The 22,640-nt window shown below is 49.3% G+C and overlaps 7 protein-coding genes across 7 annotated transcripts; 4 read left to right on the top strand and 3 right to left on the bottom strand.

The window, feature by feature from the left end:
* Positions 1-369: 369 nt before the first annotated feature.
* FPSE_12137 (uncharacterized protein) lies at positions 370-4,656 on the top strand (the record flags this gene model as incomplete). Its single annotated transcript, XM_009265254.1, has 1 exon — positions 370-4,656. One exon carries the CDS (start codon positions 370-372, stop codon positions 4,654-4,656), a length of 4,287 nt encoding a protein of 1,428 aa, XP_009263529.1.
* A 1,157-nt stretch (positions 4,657-5,813) lies between these two features.
* FPSE_12136 (uncharacterized protein) lies at positions 5,814-7,304 on the top strand (the record flags this gene model as incomplete). The annotated part of the gene is made up of 2 exons (XM_009265253.1): positions 5,814-6,131; positions 6,252-7,304. 2 exons carry the CDS (start codon positions 5,814-5,816, stop codon positions 7,302-7,304), a joined length of 1,371 nt encoding a protein of 456 aa, XP_009263528.1.
* Positions 7,305-8,036: 732 nt separating this feature from the next.
* FPSE_12135 (uncharacterized protein) lies at positions 8,037-10,538 on the bottom strand (the record flags this gene model as incomplete). Its single annotated transcript, XM_009265252.1, has 2 exons — positions 8,037-9,815; positions 9,867-10,538. 2 exons carry the CDS (start codon positions 10,536-10,538, stop codon positions 8,037-8,039), a joined length of 2,451 nt encoding a protein of 816 aa, XP_009263527.1.
* Positions 10,539-11,287: 749 nt separating this feature from the next.
* FPSE_12134 (uncharacterized protein) lies at positions 11,288-12,889 on the bottom strand (the record flags this gene model as incomplete). Its single annotated transcript, XM_009265251.1, has 1 exon — positions 11,288-12,889. The coding sequence occupies one exon, from the start codon at positions 12,887-12,889 to the stop codon at positions 11,288-11,290; it is 1,602 nt and encodes a 533-aa protein (XP_009263526.1).
* Positions 12,890-13,617: 728 nt separating this feature from the next.
* FPSE_12133 (uncharacterized protein) lies at positions 13,618-19,166 on the top strand (the record flags this gene model as incomplete). Its single annotated transcript, XM_009265250.1, has 2 exons — positions 13,618-14,880; positions 14,931-19,166. 2 exons carry the CDS (start codon positions 13,618-13,620, stop codon positions 19,164-19,166), a joined length of 5,499 nt encoding a protein of 1,832 aa, XP_009263525.1.
* A 406-nt stretch (positions 19,167-19,572) lies between these two features.
* FPSE_12132 (uncharacterized protein) lies at positions 19,573-20,728 on the bottom strand (the record flags this gene model as incomplete). Its single annotated transcript, XM_009265249.1, has 2 exons — positions 19,573-20,525; positions 20,575-20,728. 2 exons carry the CDS (start codon positions 20,726-20,728, stop codon positions 19,573-19,575), a joined length of 1,107 nt encoding a protein of 368 aa, XP_009263524.1.
* A 545-nt stretch (positions 20,729-21,273) lies between these two features.
* FPSE_12131 (uncharacterized protein) lies at positions 21,274-22,161 on the top strand (the record flags this gene model as incomplete). The annotated part of the gene is made up of 2 exons (XM_009265248.1): positions 21,274-21,393; positions 21,484-22,161. The coding sequence occupies 2 exons, from the start codon at positions 21,274-21,276 to the stop codon at positions 22,159-22,161; spliced, it is 798 nt and encodes a 265-aa protein (XP_009263523.1).
* Between the last annotated feature and the right edge of the window lie 479 nt (positions 22,162-22,640).

Genomic DNA, 22,640 nt, shown 5'->3' with positions numbered 1-22,640 from the left:
CTCTTACTTTACTCTACTCTTCACACACTGAATACTCTTACCTGTTTTTTCTCTTCACTTTTGCTTCTTCTCTGCTTACGCCTTTGGTTAATCCTTTCTTCCAATTATCTTTCAGCCCTGGTTTTGGCTGAGTCCATTCGTTCCGATCACACGCCAGGCTGTCTATCCAGTTTCATTCCCCCTCCCACGAGAACCTCACCAACATTTTCTATTTATTACGACTTTCTACAATATGGCTATGTAAAGACGTGGAATCACGCACTCCACGGTGACGATTATTTCTCAGCATCATGCTTAAACAGGACGAATCAACGATGCGCAAGACACACTGGATTCCTACTCTAGATTAATACACGAAATCTGGCAACAATGGACTCTGAGACCAAACCGATCACAAGTCTTGATCCCCCGAAAAGTCGCCAATCCTACGATTCCTATCATCGACATGTTCGCGCAGTTCATGGGGTCGAAGGTAATTCTGAGCCAGGACCATCGAGCGCCTTCAACAGCTCAGATTCGCGCCGGCACGGATCAGGCCTCTCTAGTCTCAGTGCTAAAACAAAGCCTCAGCCCGGGAACATCGCTACATTTTTTGATTCAGAAAGGTTAGCCAGTTCAGCAGCCCCATATGATCCAAGCAATCGAAGTACGCAATCTACGACTCAGGGAATACGATGGCCTTTTCTCGGAAGTATCAAGTCGGCCACCAGTCTGTCGGTGCCTCCTTCACCTCGAGCCGGAACTCCAGCCGAACCCACTGAAGTCGAACTACCATGGCGGCCCGTCTTTCTTCATCGACGAATCGTGGTTCTTTATGCTATCGCTATCGTGATTCTTATTGCAGGAGTGCAAATCGCACTTCAACTATCCGAGCACAATGACGGCCTCCGAGAAGCCGATGATGCGTCGAGATATCTCTGGCAATATGGAACCACCCTAGTGTTCATCGTTGTGGCTGCTTTCTGGAACAGAGTCGAGTTTCAGGCCTCGGCTTCCATGCCCTGGATCCGCATGCTAAATAACCAAAGCGATGTCGACAAGTCTCTTTTATTGGATTACGTTTCCCTTTCTGAGCCTATGGCTATTTTCAAGGCAGTCCGAAATAGGGACTGGCTTGTTGCAACTCCGGTCTTGGCCGGAATAATATTTAAACTAATTATTATATTCTCCACGGCCTTTGTCACGCCCAGGGTTGTCGCTGTTGCTCATTCCGAGTCTGCCATCACAGTCCAGTCAGAGTTCTCCAACAGTGCTTCGGGCCTGGAAGACATTGGACCGTTACCATACTTTACACTCGCTGCTTTGGCGGCCGATAATATTACTTTCCCCGACGGGGTCACTCCCCGAGCAGCACATACACCTTTTTCGAGCGATGTTACCGAACTGATAGGGATCACGGCGGATGTAGATGGATTTATTGGTGGTATGGAATGTAAAGAGGCGGAACTGAATTTGGACTTGATGAGGCTGGTCGAGGGAAGTTCTCTTCTTTTGAATGTGACAGTGTCGGAGGCAGGATGTTCCTCGAAACAAGCCATCACAAGCACGAAACTTGCGAGTACCAAAGACAAAAACTTGTCGAGAGCGTTTTTGGAATTTCAACCTGTCAGCTGTGGTGGCTCTGCGAAAGACGACGAACAGCGAATAGCCGTCATGGCTGGTATTCTGGACTTTGACGTCGATCAACTCAAGCAAAGATCGAGAACGTCAAACGGGCGACTCAATGGAACATTGTCATCATCATCCGGGTTCCTTTGCAAGCCGAAATACAGCATCACCACGATGAGAGTTTCAAAGACTTTTGAGACAGTTCTTTCGGCCACGCCGAACGCTCAAGCTGAGAATACAACCCTGGATCAAGTTCATCCCTGGGCAGTTGCCCGCGCTCTGTTCAAGTCTCTTGAGACCAACGAAAAACGGCTGTTGTCTACGTTTATGAACTCGTCGTACAGTGGTGATGCTATTGTCCATATCGATGAAGCCATGTCTGCTGTACTTCTGCTAGGCTCAAGAGAAGGATGGGATCTTCCCAAGGTTGAATCGCTAACAGACAAGGTCATTTTGAGCCGTCTTTCTCAGAACTTCTACGTGCAATACTCAGCTCTAATCGCTCGATACGCAATGATGGAGCCGTCTACCAGCTCCTCGACCGCTGTTGCCAGCTTCATTGGACGACGTCTCGTTGTAAGGCCTGCTCCCGCATATCTAATAACAGCATTACTGGTACTCTGCTTGTTTCTTACTCTGGCAACAATTTGGCTAGTTCCGAGGAAGGGTTTTCTCCCCCGGGACCCTAGTACTATTGTTGGCATGGCCTCGGTAGTAGCTCACAGTCATCCACTCGTTGAGTCTCTCAAAGGCATGGGGCCTGCACCAAACAAAGTCCTCCGATCAAGACTCGAAGATTCGACTTACATGAGCGGAGCTGAAGGTCATGAAAAGCTGGACAGCCCCAATTTGGGCTATTTTCACATCTTTGGTGGCAAAGCGCCTTCTGCAACATGCCAACCACGAAGATACGACTCCTCGGCATGGAGACAGCCCATTCCTCTGCACGGTCTGATCCGACTGATATACATCCTTGTCCTGGCATGTATCATCATAGGATTTGAGATATCGCTTCGCTTGTCGCATCGTAACGAAGGGTTGAGAACAATGGATAACGATGCAGCATATCTGGCGTGGACCATTATACCAGCATTAGTACTGTTGTTGGTGGCTATGTACATGCTCTCCTTGGAATGGTGGACGAGACTTCTCTCTCCATTCTCACATCTCGCACGCCGGGGAAACTTTGATGAAACCGTGGGCCTAAACTTGGCCAATGCTTTGAGGCATGTAGCGTGGAGAAGAGCTCTTCAGATCTGTGATATCGCTGCCTTGACTGCGATTACTGGTGGTTTTGTGGCGCTGCTCATCGTAGTTGCGTCTGCTCCTCTGTTTGACCCCAGGCCAATTGAGTTTGACAGTAGTATTCCGCTGCGCGCTGGGGACTTCTTCGCCAACAGCCTGTTATCTTCTACCGATGATCCCATATGTACCGACTGTACCAACGACACCATCCTAGCATCGTTAATACTTGCCGGCAATGCTCCTTATCCTCCATTCACCTTTGCCGATCTCAACATACCGAACGTGTCTCTGGTCGAAGACAATAACAACAATGATTTAGTTGTCAGTGCACGATTAACAGCAATTCGACCAAGAATGTCGTGTCGACTGTACAAATCGGATGAGATATCTACAAATCTCACTCTCGAAGTCGAGCTCGATGATGGAACTGTTAACCCCTTGCGCGTGGACCTCGAAGGTGAAACTTGCCGTGGAGTTGGACGACAGGGCAACAACAATGCTATTATTGGGACGACAAGGAGGGCCTCCAGTAATGAACGCATCAAAGACTTGAGTGGAAGTACAGTATTTGGCGTTGGACAGGGAAAGACAAGGTCATCATCGCAATGTTCCGATTGGATATACATCTGGGGTAAGTTGGATAATCCGGGAAGCAGTGATATGTCAGTGGGCAATATCAATGCCCTTGCTTGCAACGAGACGATCGAGGCAGTCGATGTCAAAGCCGCCTTCCATGGCCCTGAACTTCACCTTTACCCGGACCATCCTCCTGTTCCTGTCGAACACACAGCTCAGGACACGAGCGTCGCCATACCGGAGCTCGACTATTCTTCGCTTGTCAATGTCTCTTCTGATGGTCTCCTTGACTCATTTTTTGCCATTTTGAACTCTTCTCAATTTGCTGTTCCTGACTCGACATTCGGCAGCTCATCCGCCGATGCTACAAACAAGACCCAGTCAGCAATTTTGTCTCAGCATGGCATCATCAGGGCACAATCGTTGAACTTCAAGAGCCGACGCCATCTATCTTCGAGGGGAACATTCCCAACAGCGAATGGCAATACCATTGTCAGTGGTATTGATCCTGATGAGTCAGTTTCTCAAGCCGTCCCAATTATCAGCGGTAGTAAAATGGCAGGAAAGGTCAGGCTTCACCAGGATGAGATTGCTACGCGAGTTTTGCAATCTCTTGTGGGAGCACTGATGGTCCTCCACATTACCTCGTGGATTTATTGGCGAAGAATCCGACTTCCTCGTGCACCAACGACCATTGCTTCTATCACAGCCCTTCTTGTTGACGGCAACCTTTTCAAGTCACTGCCCCGTGCCGCACAATGGCAGCCAGATAGCGAGCTCGAAGCTATTTTTACTGAAGGAAACACACCACAGCGATTCGAAATGGGATGGGACCGCAGAGGGCGGAACAGGGGCCGCGATGGACGACGAAAGAAGGACGAAGGCAACTTCGGTATTCGCGCAATCGTCCCAAAGGACTCGATACCGGAGGAAGTAGAAATGAGGCCGATCCCCCCTCCCAAATCACCGCCGAAGCCAGCGGAGGAGAGAGTTGGGATGGTTTCTCAAGGGACAGCATCGTTTGGGGGTGACAGTACCCAAAGGAAATCCGTGATGCTCGCCAAAGGACACACTGCGAATTCCAAGTCCAAGAGTTCCAAGAGCTCCAAGGGTTCTCAGGGGAGCAAAGAGCCAAAGCACAAAAGATCCATCTCATCAGCATTGAGTGGGCCGAGAGAGTTGGTCAAAGTGTGGTGGGCTGGAGGAGGAGGAGGAGGAAAGAGTTGATGTTGATGTTGCATTTTAATGATACATAAGGGGAACGGAAAAGTACAAAATTTCTTTTTATAATTAGATGCATGTAATGATGAATAATTTAGATATTCGATTTTCGAATCACCCTAGATAGGTATATTGTCAATTACCTGATTCTTGTTCTTAGCATCGAGCCACTAACAGTCTATGGGAATTAACCATCGTCTTTATTCCCGTAGATGCTTGAGATCTTCGGTTAGTCATCGTCGACCAATTAGAGACCCCACTACCCGGGCCGATCTATCCCGAACTCAGGATAATTTACCCAGCGAAAATTTATCAATTCGGAGGTGCAATGGAGATAAGATGGAGGTACTTTAGGAGACTTGAAAATTGTCTCAACACAAATATCAGCAGGTTTTGGGGGTTGAATGCTTATCGCTCAGGGCCTGAGGGGCTGTAGCGATATGATGGAAGGAAAACTGGTGACAGAATGTCTCAATTGTAGTATAAAACATGAATGAGATGTACATGCACTATCCTTTCTATCCGGACTTCGCTCATGTCGCGTAATGATCCCCCGAAGTCGAGGTACCATGATGGCGTCCACGTCCCTTTTTTTTTTCTGAGCTTCCAGTTCTTTGGCGGGCCATGTTCTAGTTTGTGCCTTATAGCGCCTGCAGTCCCCTAAATGCCTCGAGAAACGGCGGCAATGCCCTGGAAGCTGCCCAACTTCTGCCCTCTCAACGGTCACTTCTGCCTCTCAGCACAACCAATGCCAGGCTCTTCGTAAGGCCCATGCAGTCACTTTGAGTCCCAAAGAGGCTTAGTCCACGCCAAAGCTTCAAAGTACCGCAGTCGTCGGAGCTCAACATGCAAAAAACTCCACGTCTGTCCAACCCCAAGAATTTCCTCCGATCCCGACTCTTTCTCTCCCTCTCCTTCTCACGACAGAGCTGCATCACTCTCCGTCCTTGACTTCTTCCCTCCGCTCTCGATCTCCTTTTCGTGATCTCACGTCACGTATCTGAATTATTCTTTCAATTGCCAATCCGGCCGGTGAGTGCTTTTTCCAGCGACCCCCCAAATACCCCAAAAAGTGGCTCAATTCATATTCGCGCTGCCCCCATCTATATTCAACACCGACTAATATATCTCTATCAATCAGAAGGACCTTAATATCTTCCACAATGCTCAGCGCCGCTCTCCGAAGGCGCGTTCTCGCTCCTACCCACAGCGCTCTGCGAACCGGCTTCGCTGCCCACGTTGTGCGACACTATGCCTCTTTCCCCGAGCACCAGGTTATCAAGATGCCTGCTCTGTCTCCCACCATGCAGGCTGGCAACATTGGCGCCTGGCAGAAGAAGATCGGTGATTCCATCGCCCCCGGTGACGTCCTTGTTGAGATCGAGACCGACAAGGCCCAGATGGACTTCGAGTTCCAGGAGGAGGGTGTTATTGCCAAGATCCTGAAGGATGCTGGCGAGAAGGACATTCCCGTTGGCAGCGTAAGTCGTCGAATTTTTTGAATCCACTCAGGCCACCGCTCGGGTCTCGGGGTATCTTGCTCCTATGGCCAACACTGTTTCAACGTCGATGTACAACGTTACTGACTCCGTTTTCTACAGCCCATTGCCGTTCTCGTTGAGGAGGGTACCGATGTCGCCGCTTTCGAGAAGTTCTCCGTCGAGGACGCTGGTGGTGCCGCTAAGCCCGCTGCCCCCAAGGAGGAAGCGTCCGAGTCCAAGTCTGAGTCTGCTTCCACCCCCGAGCCTTCTTCTGAGCCCCAGCAGTACGAGTCTCAGGGCCGTCTCCAGACTGCTCTCGACCGTGAGCCCAACATTGCTGCCCCCGCCAAGCGACTTGCCCGCGAGCAGGGTATCAGCATCGATGGCATCAAGGGTACCGGCAAGAACGGACAGATCACCGAGGCCGATGTCAAGAAGGCTGTCAGCAGCCCTGCCGCCAGCGCCTCCTCCAGCGCTGCCTCTTACGAGGACATTCCCATCAGCGGCATGCGCAAGACCATTGCCAACCGTCTGGTCGAGTCCACTCAGACCAACCCTCACTTTTACGTCACCAGCTCTCTCTCCGTCAGCAAGCTTCTCAAGCTCCGCCAGGCTCTCAACGCCTCTGCCGACGGCAAGTACAAGCTCTCCGTCAACGACTTCCTGATCAAGGCTATCGCCGTTGCCAGCCGAAAGGTTCCCCAGGTCAACTCCAGCTGGAGGGACGGTAACATCCGCCAGTTCAACACCGTCGACGTTTCCGTCGCCGTTTCCACCCCTACTGGTCTTATCACCCCTATTGTCACTGGTGTCGAGGGTCGTGGTCTTGAGGCTATCTCTGCTCAGGTCAAGTCCCTTGCCAAGAAGGCTCGTGATGGCAAGCTCAAGCCCGAGGAGTACCAGGGCGGTACCATCTCCATCTCCAACATGGGCATGAACCCTGCTGTTGACCACTTCACTGCTGTCATCAACCCTCCCCAGGCTGCCATCCTCGCCGTTGGTACCACCAAGAAGGTTGCCATTCCCTCCGACAACGAGGCCGGTGTTGAGTTCGACGACCAGATCACCCTGACTGCTAGCTTCGACCACAAGGTTGTTGACGGCGCCGTTGGTGCCGAGTGGCTCAAGGAGGTCAAGAAAGTTATCGAGAACCCTCTTGAGCTCCTTCTGTAAATTAGGGGTTGAATGATATTTAACTCTAAATTCAGAAACATACAGAGAGCCCAAAGGCCAGTCGAGCGAGGAAATGACTTTTTATAGAATAGGTGGAGATGATCTCTGAAGGACAGAAGAGATGCGGCAAGGAGTTTACTCGGGAGTTCGTGGGAATGCCTACGAGAGTGATCCTGGGTAGAGGCCGAGGCGACGAGCAGTTCATAGAGCTCCCATCGCTCGGTCACGTTGCAGCAAGTGCGGAAGATTTACGAGGCGGAAAAGCCCATGTACAATGACCATTGATTAATAATGTTATATCCTTTCGAACTTGGGGGGTGTTTTGGACAAAGAATCTACTGCATATCCCTCATTGTATATTCGTTCCTCTCTGTGTCTTTCCTACCATATTACGAGTCCTCATTTATGTGTAGCCGATGCCCTTTGGTTCGAACAGACAACTTGGCACTGATCATTTCTATTTCAGTTGACAACATCGCATTGGCTTTGTCTGAACATGTACTGAGACTTGGATATAAGGTATGTGTACTCTATCAGCAAGATTGCGTCTCAGATTATCTTGAAAGCCATGCCACGCATTAGCACATCTCAACTTGTATGACCAATAATACAAGTAGATATACATATGCCACCTATATAAAGATAACTGCCCAATAGATATGTACTATTCCATGAGGTGGGATTAGTCTATCATCATACATTCATTACCATTCGTCACCTGCGATGCCGTCTCTAGAATTGTGAAACGACCGATGGGTCAACAGATTCAAACTCTTGAGGCATATTACCTCTGGCCCAATTAAATCCCCCCATTCCGTCCAAACCCAGATCGCCCATCACCATCCAGTCCAATGGAATATCCATGATGCCTTGCATATCATCGCCGTCAAGGAGCGGCACATCAATTTGTATCGCCTCCTCGTCTTCAGGTTCCACAACTGGTATTCCTTCACGTTCGGCAGCCTGTTTCAGCAGCTCGTAACTTTTGTTGCCCATACGTGCCCCAGCGTCGATGACAGTCTGATCAATATCTTCCTGTGACAACCCCATCTCCATAGCATCAGCAAGTGCTATAGAAGCACCAACAAAGCAATATCCCTTGACGTTTGTCTCTCCTGCGAGGACTCTTCGCTCAGACCATATTTGAGCGGCGTTGAGAACAGATCGAAGTTCCCCATAACCCATAGTCGGAAGACCACCGAGGCTATCTCGTTGCTCTTCACACTTCTTAATAAACTCAAGTGCCACAGAGAACAGCGTTAGAGTGGGCACCACACGGAAAAGTCCTGAGCCGTTTGTGATCAAACGATTGAGGCTTGTCGCAGGGTCATTCGAACCACCAGGGGGATACGTTCCATAGCGTGGTGTTGAAAGGGTACATAGCTGCGCGAGCTTGAGCGAAGAGTCAAGTGATACTTTGCGAGAGTAGTAATAGGTCGGGTCATCGTTGGAGCGAGCTACCATAGGCTGATGAAGGGACAGAAAACAGCGGTATGTAAACATCTGGACCAGAGCACTATGGAATTGTGTGAAGATAATGCGTGGCTGATGCCTTTGGGCTTGGGATAGAGCAGCAAGCGTCTCGGTGAGGGTGCGACATGCTTTTGTAAGTTCAGAGTTCAGACGTAGTGTTTCGGTGTAGGACTCTTTGGATCGAAATTCGTTGACGTGCTTGATAATCACCAAGCGAAGTGCGTAAGACTTTTGAAGGGCAAGCTGAACTGACATATCAGTCAGAGCCCCAGGGTCGCCAGTTGGCTGTCTTTCAGCATCCGGTTCATCAGAGAGTTCGTTATCGTTAAGATTGGCTGGGAGCCGTGTATCGTAGTGCTTCGAGGAAAGCAAAGGCGGGCCTCCAGCGTCGTAGGAAGATTGTAAGTTGAGTTCGAGAATAGTTATCCATAGACGTCTACGGATCTCGGAGCGGTATTCAGACATGTTGGCAAGATGTTTGGGATCCCGATGCAGGCCCATGTACATAGCTTGCCTGACTAGAGCTCCTGCAGTGACCCAGGTAAGCTCCTGGCCAACTCCGCAACAACCCTTTGCAAGACTCAGCATACACATGATCTGAATACCAGCGATAGTCATCCTGCTCTTTTCCGGCGGTAACTGGAGCCAGATCTGGACCTCATGGATCCATTGCGTGGCAGCAGAGCGCAAGCTGAAGACATCATCATGGACTGTTGCTCCAATCGCCATGCAAGTCTGGAGCTGCATCACAAACACTTGGCTAGCAGCTTCGGGATTCTGCCAGTAACGCTCATACTCTGCCCAGAATGTAGGGCCGTGTAGAATCCGGAGGGCGCCCTCAAATGTGGCGAAGTAGGCGTTGACAAGCTGATCTGCAAGTCCACGTTCGGGAATGGTATGCCCCAGCTTATCTGTTGAAACAGGCTTCAGCCGATGTGATTTAATGGTGCGAGCTAAGATTTTGCATTTAGCGAATACCAGATGAGGTTCCTTGTTTCGTTCATTTGGCAAGCTAAGCACATCGAGGACATTAGGGAACTGTATGTTCACATTAGAGAAGTAATTCAAGATGTGAAGCGGGCAACAGACCATGATAATACCATTCATCCAGTGGCTCTGGCCGAAAAATCTAGTCTTGGAGACAGTACCCTTCATTGGAGCCGGATCCGCCTCATTGTGTTGAATCAATATATCTTCTCCTGGCTGGGTGATGTGACATGACTCAGCAAGCTTCTGCTCAAGCTCCTTGACCCTAGCAGCCAACGCATCAACAGTTGAGTTTTCTGAATTTGACCCTACTGTAGAGCTTGGAATGCTAGAGGATTGTCTTTTTGCAGAAGAATCCGACGGGGACGGTTTTCGGTTCAGGTCAACGACAGGGGCTGATCTCCCCGGCACATGTGAAGATGAGTCCGCAGCGCCTTTCTTGGTTCGCGAGGCTGGGACATGTGTAGGGGCATAAGTACAAGGCGATATATTTGATTTGAAACAATTTGAACACGGCAAGTTTCTGTTGCATCGAATCTTTCGGCGGCGGCATTGCTCACATGCGAGGGCTGGTCTACGCCTCTTCTTCTCCGTCTTGGCGGCCGAAGACACGGTCATGGCACCCCCGGCAGCTGAGGTATCTGCCGAGAATGCAAGAGAATCGTCTGCCGGAGCTAGTATCCCTTCTTCGGTTATGGTCTCCTGGCTTACATCAAGCGGATCATTTAGAAAGAAGCTGGGAGTCGATATGATTGGGGGTGAATTTCGAGACATGCTTGATATCCCGAGAAAACCGCAAGTAACGTGAAATCGAAATCAGCGAGAAACAACGGTGAATTCAAACAGTAGTACACAGTCACACTCTAAACTATGAGAGAAAGGAAGTTGCACGCATCTTGGTGAGTCTCAAGGATGTAGACATACAGTGGGGATGCAAAAGACCGAGCCAAAAGACCGAGAGTTTGTTAGTGATGAGATGCAGGCTAAGCCTGAAGAGGAAAGTATACAAGAGAATTGAATTCTTTGGCAGAAACATCTGATTTATGCTTACTTTTAATTGTTGTCAAATTCGGGTTTTTCCCTTTCATACTGCGGAGGCCATTGAGATGGAAAATAAGCATTCGGTCTAGAGTTCGTCCGTCAATTGTAACCTCTCGACTTGCCTCACTTCAGTTTGGCTAAGACCCTGAACTCCACAGTAAGCCAGAGGTCTCAAAAAGTGTTCAATAGGTGCTTACCCTATTACCGTTTCCTTGCTCCAACATGTGTAAAATCAAGAGTGACTTGAGACATTGACACTGGAAAATCTTAGGGATCAACGATAAAAGACATCCTAAAGGTATAATAAACGTCAATTTCCAGGCTTTAGGATATACAGGCAAGTGACGTAAGAGTGCTCTTCATAGAATCATCATGTACTGGCTATGAATCTCTTCTTTTATTCCAGCGGCCAAGTTCTTCGTTATGTTGAAAACACCCAGAACTCTTCTTATGGTATTTTTTTACACTTGTTATACAATTCGTCATTCGTCGTCATCTTCGTCGGCATCGGCACCATGTTTTTCTTGCCATCCCTCCCTAGGGCTTGCTGCTTTTGCTAGGAGGTTCCTCGTGACTTCTAGACGCCATATCTGAGGTCCTAGTTCTTCATCGTTCTTGCGATTTGCCTCGAGCCAAGTCCGTATTTGTCCTCGGACTTCCTTGTTACTAGTCAAGGTTGTTAATTCCGCGGCCCAGCCATACATAAAGATGGACAGCTTGGAACTCTTGAAGCCACTACTCAACGCCACATCCTGGGCCACTTGGGGAAGTACGCCCTTGGCTATAGCAGCGGATATAGCGTCCATATCCCACGGCTCATCGACGACGGACACGGGAATCTGAACGTTGGAGGGAAGCGGATGAACAGTAAGTTCCTGAAACTGCTCGCGAATGAGGTCAGGGGACGTGTCTTGTGTACCAGTACCACACCAGGGTATCAACAACCTCCCACGTTGGCGCTCAGACTCAGTTCCAACGGTGCGTAGAACATCAAGAAAATGCTCTGCCGCCTCTCGTGTGCAAACGAGTTTGCGATCTTCTAAAACTGGATATAACGCACGAGCCATGAGTCCATCTGCGTGCGCATTTTCTTCTTCTATTTGTGCACGTGTTGTCCGTGACTGCCACGGTTGGGGCTCAAGGTCTAGATGTGTCAAGTCAGAGATGAGATCGATAAGGATAGTGTGGTCGAGATTGATTGTGGATGTAAGTGATGCCAGTTCATCGCCAATGAGATTCTCAATGGCCATATCGAGTGGTGGGCCGGGGGCAGTGACAAAGTCGCTATCTTGATCTTCGATGATGACCTCGACAAAAGGATCAATGTGTTTCAATTGATAGAGTAGAATGTCCAGCTCTTCTTCGCCCCGACTGAGACTAGCAAGAACAAGACGTATTCGAGGGAACCGATATTCGTGACGGTTCATTCTCGCAGCTGTCACTAACCGTTGCACGTATTTTGCTAACGGCGTATCTTCCCACTCATCTCGATCGACTTGCTCACCAAGTTCATGTTCACCCCATCCCCAGCCACAGTCGCTCATCTGACGAGCAAGACGGTCGTGAGAAATAGCCTTGACAGTGATCCATTCCCGTCCCTCTTCAACGACATCGACTTCGACACGACCCTGCTCTTTCAATAGACGATGCATATCGTGCTTGTCTTTCCCTGAAACTTGTCGTTTCTCAATTTCCTGCCTTCGCGCATCTTTTGTAGAGCCTTGGAACGATTGGTTGATGGCGACAAAGCCATGGCTTTTCTTGAGTCGGTTCCATTGGGCAATGCTTTGAGTTGTAAATGTGACGCTGGCATCAAGCTTTCGTTCTCGAGATGTAAGCTGCTGAGCGTCATAGTTTGGGTCTGATGAACATTCCTCGATGAGCTTGCATAATGTGCAATTCTCGCGCTGTAAGAATTTGAGGAAAGTCGGTAGTCCTGATGACGATACAGGTTTCGATTTTGCTTCCAGACTTGATATAAATTTTTCAATCTCATAAATGTTGGCGACAAGAAGCATTGAGTGGCACTTTGCCAGATCGAGTATCTTGGATCGGCGTAGAGCCGTTTCTGTGTCGTCTAACATGATGCCTGATTGGGGACAAGCATCTCGAATATTGGAAAGCTTCCTATGAAGCTGAAGGGTGTAAAAAATCAAACACCAAAGACCTGGATCAAAGAGGCATAAGCTGACTCAATAATTTCGTCTCTTGCTGTCGGGTAAGTATTGATTGAGCCCCTTGTGGCTGGTGAATGATGAAATACAATCAATCCCCTGGAGGTACCTATCGCCTCAGAGGACACTATGCCCCTTCTCGGCCCCTAATTGGCAGCTTACGAACCATCTGGGGCTAGGTATGGAAAGGGTCCCGCAGTCAAAGCTCACTATTGGAAACTGGGGCCTCCACTGGTAACGCTGTCCACTTCGACGGGCTTCGTATCCCTGGTATTGAATCGTACCTGGACTAAATAGTGTATACTAGCCTTTGAAAGCTGACGACAACATCACCAAGACGCAGGCTCTTTTTCTTCTCTCCTTCTTTTCTGCTGGCCTGTGATCAGCTTGGACACCCATCCTATTTGTGAGTCTAACTTTTATGCCTTAAGTTTGGTCTGCGTGCAGCGCCGAGACTTTTAAACTTACAGCGTATAGGTGAGCTCTAGCTCCCTCTCCCGCCGCATCCACGTCTCCTTTCTTTAATTGCCCTACGAAAACGACCCGACGTGAACCTCACAACCTCCCTCCTTCGACCTCGACCTTCTCGATTACCTTCTCCCCAACCGAATGGCCACTGGCCTTTTCTGCGCTCCCTCATGAGCTCCCTCAAATTTGTAGTGTCCTCACTTGAGGCCATTGCCGCGTCCAAAGATGCGCAGCGCAACAAGCAGCTGGAGGAGACCACCACCAAGGCACTCGACGCCATCAAAGAACAGGACCAGCTTCCCGACCCCGAGATCGTTTTCGCTCCCCTACAACTAGCATCGCGCTCCACGAATGTACAGCTTACCACGACCGCTCTGGATTGTATTGGGAAGCTCATTTCCTATTCATACTTCTCCGTACCAAGTAACCCTTCCGAAGGGACCGAAGAGGGTGCTGAGCCCGTTGCTCCCCTGATCGAGCGAGCCATCGACACTATCTGTAACTGCTTCCAAGGCGAGACAACTGCTGTTGAGATCCAACTTCAAATTGTCAAGTCTTTGCTTGCAGCTGTCCTCAATGACAAGATCGTTGTCCATGGCGCTGGCCTCCTGAAGGCAGTGCGACAAGTATACAATGTCTTCCTGCTGTCGCGGAGCACAGCAAACCAGCAGGTTGCTCAGGGTACTTTGACCCAGATGGTTGGAACTGTTTTTGAACGAGTCAAGACAAGACTTCATATGAAGGAGGCCCGCCTCAACTTGGAACATCTCAAGAATGGCTCCAGCAACGTTACCTTCGACCACGCCGAATCGACCAATGGCGCCAACGACAATGGCGACCGCGACGAGTCGCCAGCTGAACCCTCCGAGGCTGCGGATTCCGAACCAGCCGAGAGCGGCGCAAAGCTCACACTGAAAGATCTTGAGCATCGGAAGAGCTTTGACGACTCAAACCTGGGCGATGGACCTACCATGGTTACAAGGCTCAAGCCCGAACGAAAGGAGACTGGTACTCCAGCGTCTGATCAGGCCGGTCAAGACTCTACCCCCGCAGAGGATGGCGACGTGCTGGACGCTGAGGATGAGGTCTACATCCGGGATGCCTACCTCGTCTTCCGATCCTTTTGCAACCTTTCAACCAAGGTTCTACCACCTGACCAGCTGTACGACGTCCGCGGTCAACCAATGCGCTCCAAGCTCATTTCTCTTCATCTTATTCACACCCTTCTTAACAACAATATTGCTGTTTTCACTTCTCCCTTTTGTACGATTAAGAATTCAAAAAGCGGCGACCCTACGAGTTTCCTGCAGGCGATCAAGTATTATCTTTGTCTAAGTATCACTCGTAATGGTGCTAGCTCAGTTGACCGGATTTTCAACGTGAGCAGCGAGATCTTTTGGTTGATGGTCAAGTACATGCGTGCTGATTTCAAGGTAAATCGACTTCTGGACTACAAGCCCTGATTTACTAACAATCTTGACAGAAAGAGATTGAGGTCTTCTTGAATGAAATTTACTTGGCTCTTCTTGCACGGAGAACGGCGCCGTTGTCGCAAAAAGTTCAGTTTATAACAATCCTCAACCGGTTATGCGCCGACCCCAAAGCTCTGGTTGAAATCTACCTTAATTATGACTGCGATCAGACGGTCGATAATATTTACCAAACAATCATTGAGGATTTGTCCAAGTTTTCGACGACCCCGCTCACTATTACAACAATCAACGAGCAAGTGTACGAAGAAATGCGATTGAAGACCACCCCTGCGAGCGAATGGCAACTCAAGACAACCCTTCCACCCCCCCTAACAGTAGCTCACATTGCTCCCCATCAAGATTCAGAGCCCGACTACCCCAAAGAATATGCGATCAAACGATTGTCCATTGAAGCGTTGGTTGAGACATTGCGATCCATGGTCAACTGGTCGGCACCGATACGAGGTGATGCTGAGCCCACAAACCCTGAAAACCAGGACATCAAGGGTTCTCTAGATATTCGACCGTCGATCGACCCGAGCATCAACGACAGCGTCTCTCGCGTGGAAACTCCTCTACCTCCATCAACCCCGATTCTGGAAGATGACCCGGATCAGCTAGAGAAGGAGAAAATGAGGAAGACGGCGTTGATGAAGGGAATTAACCAGTTCAACTTCAAGCCGAAGAAGGGTATCCAGATGCTCATCCGCGATGGCTTTATTCCAAGTGACAGCCCCAAGGATATCGCCGAGTTCTTGTTGAGAGAGGACAAGCTCGACAAGGCTCAAATTGGAGAGTACTTGGGTGAAGGAGAACAGAAGTACATCGACATCATGCACGCATTTGTAGACACCATGGAGTTCGCCAAGCGGAGATTCGTCGACTCGTTGCGCCAATTCCTTCAGTCTTTCCGTCTGCCTGGTGAAGCTCAGAAGATCGATCGATTCATGCTTAAATTTGCCGAGCGTTATGTTCTCGGAAACCCCAATGCATTCGCCAATGCCGACACTGCATACGTCCTAGCATATTCGGTCATTCTACTCAACACTGATTTGCACAGCGTCAAGATCGCCAAGCGCATGAGCAAGGAGGAGTTTATCAAGAACAATCGTGGTATTAATGATAACGCCGATTTGCCCGACGACTACCTCCTCGGCATCTATGATGAAATCGCTGCTCATGAGATTGTCCTCAAGAGTGAACGGGATGCAGCAGCCGCAGCTGGCAATGTGCCCGCTCAATCCACTGGCATTGCTGCTGGCCTTGGGCAGGCTCTTTCCAATGTTGGCCGTGACTTGCAGCGCGAAGCCTACATGCAGCAGTCCGAAGAGATCGCTCTGCGCTCTGAACAATTATTCAAAGACTTGTTCAAGAGCCAACGACGCAAAGCTGGCACAAAGTACATTCTTGCAACTTCCTTCAAGCATGTCAGCCCTATGTTCAGCGTTACCTGGATGTCGATCTTTTCCACCCTCTCAAGTCAGATTCAGAAGTCTCACAATCTCGAAGTGAACAAGCTTTGTCTTGAGGGTATGAAGTTGGCCACACAAATCGCTTGCCTGTTTGATATGTCCACGCCCAGAGAGGCATTCATGTCGGCATTGAAGAACACAACCAACTTGAACAACCCTCAAGAGATGTTGGCCAAGAACATTGAAGCCCTCAAGGTCGTGTTGGAGTTGGGACAGACCGAGGGTAACGTTCTCCGCGAGTCATGGAAGGACGTGTTGATGTGCATCAGTCAGCTCGACCGACTTCAACTTATCTCAGGTGGTGTTGACGAGAGTGCTGTGCCTGATGTCTCAAAAGCTCGTTTTATACCCCCGCCAAGGTCTGAGACTTCCGACTCCCGTTCATCAAACTCCAAGAAGTCGACACGGGCCAGAGCAGGAACTTCGACAAAAGGCTTCTCTACCGAGATTGCCCTCGAAAGTCGTTCTGATGACGTGATTCGCAGTGTCGACCGTATTTTCACCAACACAGCAAACCTGACTGGTGAATCTATGGTTTACTTTGCTCGAGCACTAACAGAAGTTAGTTGGGACGAGATCAAGGTGTCTGGTTCCAACGATATGCCCCGTACCTACAGCTTGCAGAAGATCGTCGAGATCAGCTACTACAACATGAACCGTGTCAGGTTTGAGTGGAGCAACATTTGGGAGGTCTTTGGCGAACACTTCAATCGAGTTGGATGTCATAACAACATGAACATTGTGTTCTTTGCGCTTGATTCGCTGCGCCAACTGTCAATGCGATTCATGGAGATCGAGGAATTGGCCGGTTTCAAATTTCAGAAGGACTTCCTGAAGCCTTTCGAGCATGTGCTTGCAAACACGCATAACGTTACGGTCAAGGACATGGTTCTCAGATGTTTGATACAAATGATTCAAGCCCGTGGCGATAATATCCGATCCGGCTGGAGGACCATGTTTGGTGTTTTCACAGTCGCTGCCCGCGAACCTCACGAAAGTATTGTTAATCTTGCTTACGAAAACGTCAACCAGGTGTACAAGACCAAGTTCGGAGTGGTGATTTCTCAGGGTGCCTTCACTGATTTGATCGTATGCCTGACAGAGTTCTCCAAGAACCTCAAGTTCCAGAAGAAGAGTCTGGCAGCTTTGGAGCTACTCAAGTCTCTGATTCCTACTATGCTGAAGACACCCGAATGTCCATTGTCTCAAAAGTACAACAACATTCCACCCCCTGATGGCGCATTGCAGACTTCTGAAAAACGATCTCGATCAAACACTTCGGTTGAGGAAGGCTACTGGTTCCCTGTCCTCTTCGCTTTCCACGATGTCCTCATGACCGGCGAAGACCTGGAAGTGCGATCAAATGCCCTCGAGTATTTCTTCGAAACCCTGTTGAGGTACGGCGGTACCTTCCCAGCCGAGTTTTGGGACATTCTATGGCGTCAACAACTATACCCCATCTTTATGGTGTTGAGGTCTCGGCCAGAGATGAGCAACGTTCTCAATCATGAGGAGTTGTCAGTGTGGTTATCAACCACCATGATCCAGGCGCTGCGAAACATGATCACGCTTTTCACACATTATTTTGACGCCTTGGAGTATATGCTGGATAGATTCTTGGAGCTACTGGCGCTCTGCATCTGCCAAGAGAATGATACCATTTCGCGAATCGGCAGCAACTGCTTGCAGCAACTGATCCTCAAGAATGTCACCAAGTTCAAGCCAGAGCATTGGAACAAGCTTGTTGGCGCTTTCTGCGAATTATTCGAGCGAACCACTGCATACCAGCTATTTTCAGCAACCGCAATTAACAACACTGCCTCAATATCACCTCCTCCCAATGGCCTTGAATTCTCTGCTGGCTCAACAGATACTACACCCGTTGACGAGAAGTCTTTAAAGATCAACAACAGGAAAGACTCGCTGGATGAAGATAGCAGTGTCATCCCTCAGCCTGATGATGATGATGACCTTCAGACGCCGACCGGAGACGGCCCTCATGTCGCGCTTGAAGAATTTAAACCATCATCGAATCTCCAGCAACAGCCCGTTGTAGTGACAGCGGCTCGACGACGGTTCTTCAACCGAATCATCTCCCGTTGCGTTTTGCAGCTGTTGATGATTGAAACAGTCAACGAACTCTTCAGCAATGACACTGTCTACGCACACATTCCTTCCCAGGAGCTCTTGCGTCTGATGTCACTACTCAAGCGATCCTTCCAGTTTGCTCGTAAATTCAACGAGGACAAGGAATTGCGTATGAGGCTGTGGCGCGAGGGTTTCATGAAGCAACCACCCAACCTTCTCAAGCAGGAGAGTGGTTCAGCTGCAACTTACATCTCCATTCTTTTCCGCATGTTTGCTGATGACGCACCGGAGCGACTGTCGAGCCGACCTGACGTCGAGGCTGCGCTGGTGCCTCTGTGCAAGGATATCGTCCATGGCTACACCACTCTAGAAGAAGAAAGCCAGCACCGAAATATCGTTGCATGGCGCCCTGTCGTCGTCGATGTTCTGGAAGGTTACACTACTTTCCCTGAGGATGCTTTCAAGAAACACATTCCCGACTTCTATCCTCTTGCGGTTGAGCTTCTCACAAAGGATCTCACGCCAGACTTGCGCGCCTCGCTCCTGCTAGTGTTGCGACGAGTTGGGGAGGTGGCACTGGGCATTGAAGGAATGACACATGCCAGACAACGGCAAGACAGCGTGGCTAGCCGTATGACGGTTGAGCCGATGGGTGACCGAGAGGCAGACGCGAGGAGAATGCTATAGGACGGACTTCCTCCGCGGTTGTTAACGGTGAAGAGAACCAGGGCGTTGGATGGAATTATAGAGAATGTTGATGTTCGTGACGGTGTTTTAGATACTCTAGGTTATTGTATATAGCGATAGGTGGCCTGTGGACACGTATTATGGGTTGAGTTGAGATGTGCCAATATATACAAGTTTATGTCTTTCATGAATTATTGTCTTGGTTGTGTTTGTAAGACCTACGCTTTGGCACCTTGAATCCAGATGTTTTTGCAACACTGACTATAGCACTTGGAATCGTAGGCTCTCGCTGGTTTCATAGCATTAGAAACCCTGACTGTTGAGAGCATAATAGATGGATAAATGAGTCTTAATGTCACTTTATTACGTCCTTAGGTCCTTTTCGCTTCCTAAGCCTACATGCCCCTTAATTCAGTATTCTGCTGATATACTTAGCGAGAGGCTCCGCTTCCTCCTGCACCGTCCGATTTGGAAGCATCTCCAAGGACTGTTTCAGTTCCTGATCCTGCGAAATAGCTGTTTTCACAACGTTGCGCACGATGGCATCTTTCTCGGCCGACTCGCCTGCAATCCGCATAATGCTCACAAACGCCTCAAAGAAGACAATAAGAGTCTGGTGCATGAGAACATCGGTTGTGTCAACCATGTTCAGCGCCGCCCACTGCAGTAATCCATGGCCGATAGATTGGTCTGCATAATCGGGCAGAGGAAGTAGATCTGCAAATGGAGATATGGCCATCGCACGAGGATGAAGGGCGGTAAGACGGGGGATGATTCTCAATAGACGATCTTGCGCAAACGTTGCCTGTCGGTCGATGGTTGCGGGACGGCAGAGGGAGACGATGATCTCGAGGTAATGATGATCCCAAATAACCAAGCGCCAAAGGCTGGCATGTCCAGGGATATGTCGCTTCACAAGCTCCGTTTCCGAAGAAATAGCACCGTTAACGCCGTTCGTCGTAGTTGGCTGTGTCTCAGGCATAATATCACAATCCGTTTCAAGAAGACTGCCCAAGACTCTCGTAGAGCGTCCTCCAACATCGGCATCTGGGGAACTCAGCCATGTGCGAAGTAGCTCCTCGACAACTTCAGGTTGGGCAGCTAGAGCGTCGACTTCTCTGGCATTGCTAGCAGCTTTTTGGAGGATATTGAGAGCGAGGAGGTTTGCGCCTGCAAGAGGCGACTTGAGAGCCTCAATAATGGATTCAGCTCCACCTAGGGAGAGACACTGTGTGAATGAGAGAGGAGAAAGAAGCTTGGTGGTAAGGGAAAAGACCACGGTAGGATCTTGTGTTGTGGTTTTGAGAAGAGACATCAGCGGAGGGAGAAGAGTTGGCTGGATGATGGGGATATTCGAAGCTGTAGAAGGTTAGTATCTCTGTTCAGTATCTGATTAATTGTACCTTACGTGTGAGTTGAAGTTCAACATCGTCAAAGAGCTTGTTGTTCAGCGATGCTTGTTCGTTTCCAGGTTGATGTAGCTCGGCGAGATGGGCGTGCAATTCTGCCAGTCCACTGACAGGGACACTGTCGGCTTGTTGAGGCACAACTCGACCGGACATCTTGATTTTAATATGCGCAGTATCCAATGAACCAAGATAGTCGAGAGGGCTGATTGTTTGGTAGAAGTTTATGAGCTGTAGATGGTGGATGTAAGCTGCAAGTTATGGAGGGGTACGTAGTCGAAGAAGCCTGAAGTTTACAGGTAACGAAAGTGCCCAATTCATCCAAGCAAACGAAGAAGAGTTGAATCTAGACCGATTATATTAAGTTGTTCTAGCATATTTACTTATAATTATATTTTATCACTGATCATCATGTTTGTATTTTCCTTCAGTATCTCATGCAACCATTATAACTATCCCATCTAAGAGAGAAAGTGCCTGCTTAGCGGGGCATCGTCATGACGGAGCCAATTCCGCTAGGTCCTTTTTTTCTCGAAGGCGCATTCAGAATCTAAACTACACCCCGCAAAAAAACATTCTGTGTCAAACCTCGATCGCGAATAGTGTCACTACATTTGCTCTACAACTACAATTACGCTTAACCCACGCTCCCGTTCATAAATAACCGATCGGGGACACTCCCAGTCAAAGCGCGCATCTCAATGTCTAGAGGAGGTCGAGGTGGTGGGCGTGGTGGACGCGGCGGCGGAAGAGGTGGAAGGCCTAATGTGCCGTGGGATACAGGTGATGAACCTGATGCGCGACCCTCTGAGCTATTCCCCGTATGTTCTTGTCTCTGTATCTTCGTGGTCCATGTTGGAGCGCAAGACCTCACAGCTTGAGGTATGACACATCGCTAACACAGCAAACAGCCATACCTCGTCCCAACCCCCCGAGAACTAGCCTCGCACGAGAAATCCGCCGTACAACATCTCCTACTTCTAAGGCACCAGATTCACTCCTCTCCTCTATACACATCCAAGCGTACAGCTCTCCACGATCCGACAGCACCTCGGAAGCACTATGGCCAAGCACAGAAGAATGCTGTCTTTGGGATTAAGAGCAAGGCTTCTGTAGACCCTTTCACCGCTGTACCCACCTACTCCCACAAGTTCGCCCGTGAGGAGCGCGCTCTTCCGGATTGGTCTAATCGCCCAGTTTGCCGCGAGCTTTTCCCTAGCGAACTATACGAAACCATCGATGCTGCAACCACCAACAGGGCCGACATGCCTGGTGGCTACAAGCGCCGGAAGCTCGAGCTCTCTAGCGTTAGTGCGCTACCAAGCGCAGAGGAAGCTTTCGGTATGGCAGGCGATGTTGAAGATGAGATGCAGGGCCGAAATCTCCTCGAGCGTCTGCAAGCTCTGAAGGAAGAAGATGGCGATGAGGCCGGCGACCTAGAAGACGAGGAAGGCATGGAAGAGGAAGAGCAGGATGAAGTTTACGATGATGAGGACGCGGGAGACTACGATGCCGAAAACTACTTTGAGAATGGCGACGAATTCGGCGATGACTACGGCGATGATGGCGATGGAGAAGGGACCTTCTAGTCTTATTAGTCTGTCGAGAAAACCCAAGGATCAAAAGAGGGAGTTGGAGGGGAAACAGCGATTAATTGTATATACATCACGGCTCAGCACTGCTTTGATACCCAGGCCCGCGATCTTGTGGTCGCGAGGCAAGATAATGAACTTTAGGATATTTGGCAATTCCACTGCACGAATCCTTGAATATGATGGAGCCTGGTAAATGATCAATGCTCATGGCATTTTGCTCGAGTGTTTTGTGCTTATTATGGTAAAAAATATCCCTGCTCTTCCCCAACCTTGAATAATGTTGCTGGTCTCAGTGGTATTTGTACATGTTGTAAGGTTGACCTTACTAAAGTTTCCTGCTACAGTTGTCAATACCAGACGCTCCTTGATTCATCCAAACGATGCCTCTATGAAATCCTGTCTCCTACACAAGAACGGACTCTCGTGGTGTCCAACATGGTGATATTGCCATTCGATGTCTCTGGATCGCCCCC

Source organism: Fusarium pseudograminearum, chromosome 2 (assembly GCF_000303195.2).
Source record: "Fusarium pseudograminearum CS3096 chromosome 2, whole genome shotgun sequence".
Classification (NCBI taxonomy): Eukaryota; Fungi; Ascomycota; class Sordariomycetes; order Hypocreales; family Nectriaceae; genus Fusarium; species Fusarium pseudograminearum.
Note: the sequence above shows the minus strand (reverse complement) of the source record. Positions and strands in the feature narration are given on the sequence as shown.